The sequence below is a fragment of the Poecilia reticulata genome, linkage group LG15 (genome assembly GCF_000633615.1).
Source record: "Poecilia reticulata strain Guanapo linkage group LG15, Guppy_female_1.0+MT, whole genome shotgun sequence".
Taxonomy (NCBI): Eukaryota; Metazoa; Chordata; class Actinopteri; order Cyprinodontiformes; family Poeciliidae; genus Poecilia; species Poecilia reticulata.
In genome coordinates, this window is record NC_024345.1 from 16,285,858 (window position 1) to 16,294,149 (window position 8,292).

At 38.6% G+C, this 8,292-nt stretch overlaps 1 protein-coding gene across 4 annotated transcripts in view; it reads right to left on the bottom strand.

Annotated features, from left to right (window-relative positions):
• Positions 1 to 1,888: 1,888 nt before the first annotated feature.
• slf2 (SMC5-SMC6 complex localization factor 2) overlaps positions 1,889 to 8,292 on the bottom strand; it is a 12,834-nt gene continuing 6,430 nt past the window's right edge. For 3 of the 4 annotated variants that reach the window (XM_008429616.2, XM_017309162.1, XM_008429618.2), the window contains 16 exons: positions 7,798 to 8,270; positions 7,600 to 7,682; positions 7,391 to 7,501; positions 7,135 to 7,302; positions 6,054 to 6,156; positions 5,891 to 5,978; positions 5,657 to 5,798; positions 5,456 to 5,543; positions 4,751 to 4,927; positions 4,544 to 4,638; positions 4,216 to 4,303; positions 4,024 to 4,128; positions 3,868 to 3,945; positions 3,645 to 3,731; positions 2,480 to 2,548; positions 1,889 to 2,373 (listed from right to left, as the gene is read on the bottom strand). In XM_008429616.2, the coding sequence (XP_008427838.1) occupies positions 1,978 to 2,373; positions 2,480 to 2,548; positions 3,645 to 3,731; positions 3,868 to 3,945; positions 4,024 to 4,128; positions 4,216 to 4,303; positions 4,544 to 4,638; positions 4,751 to 4,927; positions 5,456 to 5,543; positions 5,657 to 5,798; positions 5,891 to 5,978; positions 6,054 to 6,156; positions 7,135 to 7,302; positions 7,391 to 7,501; positions 7,600 to 7,682; positions 7,798 to 8,270 (2,351 nt within the window). In that variant the 3' untranslated portion in view covers positions 1,889 to 1,977. The remainder of the gene's footprint in view (positions 2,374 to 2,479; positions 2,549 to 3,644; positions 3,732 to 3,867; positions 3,946 to 4,023; positions 4,129 to 4,215; positions 4,304 to 4,543; positions 4,639 to 4,750; positions 4,928 to 5,455; positions 5,544 to 5,656; positions 5,799 to 5,890; positions 5,979 to 6,053; positions 6,157 to 7,134; positions 7,303 to 7,390; positions 7,502 to 7,599; positions 7,683 to 7,797; positions 8,271 to 8,292) is intronic. The other variant, XM_017309164.1, reaches the window with a different exon arrangement.

An 8,292-nucleotide genomic window follows, 5' to 3' on the forward strand; every position in this document is an offset into this window, starting at 1 on the left:
ACAGAAGTTGTAAAATCACAGAAGACCCTTCTCTACTATACCTGTGTGAATTATCTGGTTTAGTTTTAGGCTGAAAGTCCTCCCTCGTCCTCCTCCTATATTTCAATAACTCTTGATAAATTTATTGAACTTTATATGGAAAACAAAAAAACATTTGACACACCAAAAATGTAAAACGTCCACCAATAAAAGAAAGTGGTTACATAAAAGAAAGTGGTTACATAAAAGAAAGTGGTTCTTTTTTTTTGTTTTAAATAACCACAATAATATATAAAATACCTTTCCCAAATATTTGTTTTGCAACTTTTGTGGAATTCAGTTTCTTACTCTGCAGATACTCTCCACTTTAGCAGTCTGCAGCACTGCTGAGGTTTAAGCAGTCCTGTTTCTTTAAAACATTAAGTCTAGTGTCTCATCTTTCTCCAGACAATACTCCAGATTTCCAATGGAGTTTAGGTCAGGCTGGCCATTCAAACACAGTAATGCTACTGTAATTAAACCAGGCATTAGTACACTTCGCAGCGTGAGCTGCTGCCAAGTTCTGCTAGGACATGAAATGAGCATCTTTCTAAAGCTCATCAGCAGAGAAAATCATGGAAATGGACTAAAGCATTCTGGAAGATGCCTGCACTGAGTTTGGATTTAATTAAACACCAGCAGATGACGGCTCTCCCTGAATCACTACTGTGGAAATTTCACTGTTGAAGTTTAGATTCTGTTTATCTTCGCCCTTCCTTTTTTCCTCGTCTAGATAAAATGCACTACTAACTTCCATCTGAAAGATTATTTCGGGCCACTTCACATTAGTCTCACTTGTTCATAATCCAGGAAATGTGTTTCTGACATTTTCTATTGTTCAGGGGTGGCTCCCACAAACACTTGAATGGGTTTTGCTTCACAATCCTCAAGGCTGGGTTTATCCCGGTTGCCGCTCTATTTTTGTCTACCATAGCTTTTTCTTAAACTGCACTTTCCAATAATGGTTGGATGAAACACTGAGCAATGACCTTCACTTGCTTGTCCTGGTTGTGGAGGGTATCAATAAGTACCTGCTGGACAACGGTAAAGGTTTTCCCCATGATTTCTGAATTATTGACATTTTGTTTTACATACTATTCACATTTTAGACTAACTGAACTGGTGCTTTTTGCTAGCTGTTAAGCCATAAGCATTCAAATCAATAAACAATTGAAATACATCACACTGTACAACTTCCACTTTAACTGAATCACCTTTGATCAACTGTTAAGGCGAAGTTCGTTTCATTCAGGTTTCAAACATGAGCCTGAATGAGATATTTTTCTTGTGAAAAATGCTATGTATAACCAAATGTATGAAATGACTTTTACATCTCGGTTAATCTTCAAAGTCATTTCAACATTGAAGTCAGAAATTTCAACTAAAATTTTAATCACCGGGCCCTAAATAGAATACCATATAAAATACAAAGACATCATGGAAACTTAAAAATAGTTTATTTTATGTACTTCAAAAAAGACCTAAAAATATTTTAAGTTAAAACTATGCCACAGTGAAATCAACAAAGTAGGTAATTTTTTTAAATAACACGACAAAAGCTGCATTACTGGCCAATGTCATTAATAAAAAAAATAATAAAAAAAACTAAAGTTAACAAAATTTTTACCTGTAAACGACTACACAAAAAAAACGCGGAAAAATTGTCAAATGTTTTTCAGCAACTTATTAAACAAACTAAATGACTTTTAACATGTGTGCAGCACAAAGCAAAAACATTTACAACGCTTTTGACCTCTGTAAACTTTGTATTTTCAACATGTTTTTTTCTTATTATGTAAAGTTTTATAAAAACCTACTATTGCATACGGTTAACCTGAGAGTTACGTACTCAAAAAGACTAATCAGTAAGTAAAAGTGCAAATAATTTTTACTTAAAGCCAAAAGGGTTCAAAAACCAGAAAAAAAAAAAAAAAAAAAAAAGATATGCACGACAGAGATTCACATGACAGCATCAGGGAGTGGCGTTTTTTCCCTTCCAGCAGTCTGAGTCTCTGTGTCTGTACATTCTTTAGGACTGGGATCAATTTTCTCATCCACTGCTGGAGGCTGCCTCACAGGCATTGCTTGGTTTACGTCACCAGTCACTTGCTCCTCTGTCGCTGTCGTTTCTCTCGCCTTTCTATCGTCTTTCTCGTCTCCCGGATGTTCAACTACTTCCATGTCTTCTTTAACCTCAGTTTTTTCGGTTTCTTCTTCTTTATCGTCGGCAATTAAAGTGTCATTCTCATTAATTATTATGGTTTCTTCATTGTCTTCAATGAAAATTGCTTCTTCGTTGTCTTCTTCAGTGTTCCCGAAGGTTTCCGCAGGCTGCCAATAATCGTACAGCTTGCCCTGCAACAAAAATTATAAGACATTGCAAAAGATGGTTCAAATCGCTGCCAATGTTTTAATACATTCAAAGAAACGGCAGTGAGGGAAGTAATTATGTGTACTATACATTGAGAGGTCTAGTTTTCTGGAGGAGCATCTGCCACTTTGTGTAGATCCTGGCTACCAGATCCTTCACCTAGCAGAGGAATACAGACATAATGCACAGATGTAGTTTGTTGCCGTTAGTCAAAAAGCTTTTTCTGTTGTTGCTACAGACGATACAGTCCACAGTAGAAAGTTCCAGTTGGTAAAAAAAAATATCTGCATTAATTATTTCATGATAAAAAGGAACATCTTTATATCCTTCTCTGGGAGAGATTTTGGTCATTTTGTACCTTAGTTTTTTTTATTTGCCAGACTGTTTCAGTACAAAATGATGAAGGCTACTTGCTGGATGTTTGGTGCTGACAATGTGCACATTTGCGCCTCCCATGGGGAGTTTTCATTTTCACTTAGATGTGATGATACATTCATGTTAAAGCCACAGGCTACTGTAAAAAGAAATCCTGTTACAGGAACGTGATGAATAACATCTACCAGCAGGAGGTCACGCTTTCTTATTTTGATTTGATTGGAGTCACAGGACGTCATTTTGAGACAAGAATCTATACTTTAGAGAAATTGGGATGCAAGTTAGAAAACTGACCTGGAGCTAGGGATGGGAGAAATGGACTTAAATTTTTATGTCAATACTTTGATATTTATGGTGCCATGGTAACAGCCTTCGCAAACAGAGGTGAACAGATAATTATTAGGTTTCATGGCAGGTTATTAAACACAGACAGTAGAGCCCATGTTGTGTCACTGGTGTGTTGCATCACCACATCAGAAATATAAAGTAGTTCCCCAAATTGCAAGGCGGTACAAAAATAATGTCCTAAAACAGAGGAACTTGGGGAGTTTTGTGATTTTGTTGCAGTTTGTCTTCTAAAAGAAGTGAAGTCGATAAATACAACCTTTTAGTAATAAAACGTGAAATCTGACACTTAATTGTTCTTATTCACCTCAATGTTTTGCAAAGCCAATTACCACTTGAAAAAACAAAATTGTAGTGATTATGGAAAATAAATAAATAAATAAATAAATGCACTAAAATTTAAGCTGAAATGTTTTCAGGAAGCCAGGTTTAAACATCTGCCTAAACATTTTAGTTAAGAAAATGCTGTAATGCACATCTATTTGCAACGGACCCAGATACATTTTTCCGATTTATATTTAGAGGTCGTGCCCACCTTGCTGCGGTAAAGACATTTTTCGCTCTCTCTGATGTCACATTTAACATGTGTTTCAAGTTCTGATGACAAAACAAGCAGCTGCGCCTAAAGAACAACAACAAAAAAAAAGAAAAACAAATCTCTTTTAGTTGGATTTCTAGTATAGAAAATTACATTGTCATTTTTTTAAACTAAACTGAATTCCAACACTGTATTTAGAAAAACGAAAAAAAAAAGTTACCTTCTGCTGAGATTTGAAGACCTGTAAATTGGACGCCTCATTTGTCAGAGTCAGAAGGCTATAACACAGGTAGTAGGCCTGGAATGCATAAGAAACCTGTGTAAAAATCAAATCGATATCCTCTTTCTTGATGCCACTCCTTAAATCCGTCCTCACCTGTTGGTCTTGAGTTGCCATCTCCTCCTCTTTGTCTTTCTGCTGGATACTTCGGAGAAGGGCGGAGGGTTGCATTTGAGGAAGATACGGCCTCAACTCGGCAAGCTGCCCACCATGCAAACGACATTGTTTAGCACGACTGAATTCAAGCTGCTGTAGAACGGATGCCTCCAATGCTTTAAGAGAGCTTACCGAAAGTTCTGTCTCCACAGGGACATAGGTGCAATGTCCATCCAACAACTTAGAGATGAAGCACATGCTTAGATGGCGGCGGAGTTCTCTACTCAGAGAAACCAAGAAGGAAACAATGAGATTTTAACTGAGAAAAAGATAACAAAACTAAATCCTTACTTCTAAAATGTCTGATATTTATGTAATGTTTTGCATGATGGGATTTGAAACCACTAGGTTTTTGTAATCTCACTTGCGCATTTTGATTCTTTTACATCTTTACACCTTTAATCTGACGCAAGAAAACTAGCTTTAAAATAAATGCGTTAAAAAAACCAAATATATTTACATTCCACATTTACTGTCAGGCAGGAGTTGAACCAGCAGGCACATGTTGTGATGATCATCTGTTAAATCAGTCAGGGCTTTACAGACTCTCGGCAGCTGCAGCGGAGAAATAATGTGACGTCAGCAATTTAACCGCAGCTTAAAGTGTAAAGAAACACGAAAGTCATTTTTGCAGAGTGGGAAGTGATTTTTTTTTTTTTTAACTGACCACAGAAGACCAGTCCCTGATGTTGTTGATTATCGTATACAGCAGACAGCTCACTGCTACGTTGGACTGGAGGATTCGCCGTGTGTCGAGGCTGATTCTTCCCACCACAGTTAGAAGCAACAGCAGCTCGTCGCTGCTGTAGGCGCGAGGGCAAAGGCCCATGCAGTAAGACAGGTACTGGGAAAAATGTCAACAAAAAAAAAAAGCCAAACCAGAAGGAATAGCGAAACTGGTTAGACAAGGTTTTCTCATTTTCACTCCAATACATGAGGTCTCATTACAGTAAAATCAGTTGCATAAAAAAACCCCAAACAAACAAACAAAAAAAAAAAATGCAACTCTGAGCGTGTTTTCACACCTGATAGTTCAGTAGATTTGGTTCAATTGTGGGGCCAAAAGGGCAACATTTTTATCATTTTCAGTTGGTGCGGTTCGTTTTCACACTGAACCGCGTCAAACAAACAAAACCCTTTGAAAAACTTCTTCACCCCCTCGCCTGTGGTGGGGGTCCGTACTAAGACCCCCACATTCACACCTCCAAAAAAATGAACTGGACTTTCCAGGCAAACAAGTCAGAGTTCGATTAAAGCAGGGTAAACAAGACTTTTATTTTGTTAATAACACTTATAAGATATTGAAGAAAAACCTTTTTCTGAATAAAGGTCAATCGCAAGTGTAACAAATAAAAACTTCCTAATTGCTCACCTTTAAGATGTTTGTGCAGTTGTGTTCAGGGAAACTGATCTCTTCATTGTTGTTAGAAGGAGACTCACTTTTGATATAGACGTCCTCTCTAAACAAAGAAAAAAAAATCCTTGTCATTTCAAATAAAGTGACTTTGTTATTTCATGTCTTATTACTAAATGCAAAGCTGCAACGTGACTGATTTACAGAGCAGTCACTCACAGCAAATCTCCCTCTGTGAATGATGGCTGCAGACTCTCAAAGGGGAAGAGTGTCACAAATGCAGCACCCATGTTCATAAAGACCAGTGTCACATCGGCCAAACTGGGAACCCAAACTTCAAACTTCTGGTTGTCATTGTTCACTAATACAGACAGAAAAACAAAAACAAAAAAACATCAGTACTTTTCCTTCTGTGAAAAAAAAAATTAGAAGCCAATGAGGGGAGATGCTAACCTATCTGATAAGCAGCAGAACAGGCGATGTCACAAAGGGCTTGTAGGATCTTATTGGATATGATCCTTTCACTATGGACCGACATCATCTATGAACAGGTAAAGGCTTAAAAACAGTTTCTAAGTTTCTATGATGCAGCTACTGTAGAGTGTGTTGGACGTACCTTGAAAAGAAAGCGGGTAACCTGAGCTGGACAAGGTGAGTTACAGTAAGCTTCCTCAAACAGACCAACAATCAAGTGCAGTCTCAACTGAGCAGGACTGGACCTGCAATGAGACAGGAGACATGAACAAGATGAAGCATTACATTGGTTCAACACCATTAGTTTGTCAACGACCAATAGAGGTTACATTGTTGAATACAAGCTCCAGTACAGGAAGTTGCATAAGGTTCAAGCATAAACAAGGAAATTATGCATGCTGAGGAACTTCCTGTGGTCCCTCTAAATTGACTTTCTGAAAATATAGGAAAGTTAAATGATTCCCAGGTTAGAGCATTTTGGTGATCTGATCTGTAGTCACTACAATCCACTTCATCGATGTTTTAATTTTTCTTTTTTTTAGAAAAATAATCTATATTCAGACAGCTCACTTCGCTGTGACATCTTTCGTTGCAATTACAGCTACAAGTCTTTTTGCGAGTGTTTCTCCTGGCTCTGCACATGTAAAGACAAACTTTTGCCCATCATATAGAAAACTGCTCAAGCTCTGCGAGATTTGATGGAGAGGGTCTAGTTTCTCCACGTCTCTTCACGGCTTACAGACAGGGTACAAACGTATACTGAGCAGAGAGGAAATGCAAGCCACGCTTTTTGATTCTATTTTTATCTCCAATAAATGTTAATTTTTTTCTCTTCCCTTCCCTACTACTATGCGTTGTAACATCAGAAAATAGTACATGTTTAATATGTCTTAATATTTTTGCACGGTACTTTGGATTTATCTTTTTACAAAAGCAAATTTGAGTTCCATATATACTTATTTTCTTACACTAAAGGACAAAACTTGTTTTTTTCCCCAAGCCAGTAACCAATTCGTAAGCACTGTGATTACGGGACAAAAGTCAGAGAAAAACAACAGCAACTATGTTTAATAAAGAGCAAGCAGAATACTCTAGTAAAACAGTTAAATTGCCTACACTGGTGTTTTAGGGCACACATTTAAACACAGCTTCTATTACAAAGCACTAGGAGTTGTAAAGTGACTCCACGTATATAAACAAACACAACACAAGTACGCCTTTACCAAATAAGTGTCTTCTGAGAGGCCCCTTGAGGACTGACGTTGCACTGCCTGAGCTGCAGTGAATCCTGGTGAAAGATCTGGCCGAACCTTTCCAGGTTAAAAACTATCTCCCCTGGTGGGATTTCTCTGATTGCAGCAGACATCAATGAGAAGTGCTGCAGAAACTCCCTGGAGAACAAATTATAAATCAGTTTTAGTTTACATTAAAATCAGCAAGCCCAGAGTGTTACTGCCAATATGCTTCTGTTTCGCTTACTGGTGTTCATTGGCAATCTCCTCTTGGTTCTCCTCTGCCGCCTCATACTCCGCTAACCTCAGGAGGTCTTCGTTGCAGGCAGACAGAAGTTGTGCTTCAATCTCCTTTGCTCTGGTAAACATTTAAACAAAAGAGAAAATAAATTGAATATGGTTCAGAGACATGAGACAAAAACCAATAAGTAGTTGTTTTTATTCTGGATTATGTACTTCTTGGTGCTGTTTATCTCCTTCAGCATCTGGTCCAGGTTGTTCTTGTAGACTCCTGGCTTTGTGGCGGATGACGGCAGGCGCTATGTGAAGTAAAACGAGACAAACCCACCCCCATCAAAACCAACTTTTAAACAAATTTGATCATGCTGCATGTTCAGCTTTATGTGCAAACCACACAAATTAGGAGGAGCTTACCGTTTTTGACTGAGAGCTACGACATCCTGGCATGCTCGGCTCCGAGATGGCTTCTTTCTGCGGCGTGTCTGGAGGCTTCGCAACGCACTCCATCATCTCCTGGAAGGAGATTAGCGGCTCCTCCTCGCTGCTGTCGGAGCTCTGGCTTGGATCTATATCATATGAAATGCTCAGGCCAAGATCTAGTTCAACGTCAATAGAGTCTTCTTCTTTCCCCCCTTTACTCCCATCACTGTCCTCCTCCTCTACTGGTGGGGGCTTTATGCATGGAGGGAAAGTCTCTTGCACAGAGGCTGCTGTGTCCGTCTCCGAGCAACGCAAACCCTCACTGGTTTTAGGTTTCAACGAGAAGTTGTGCTGAGGTTTAAAACTCTCATCCTTAGATTGACTTCTTGAAGAATTGACAGGACCGTGTCTGATGCCTCCATCTTTAGGACAAAGTTGAGATTCTTTGACAGGACCGTGTCTGATGCCTCCATCTTTAGGACAAAGTTG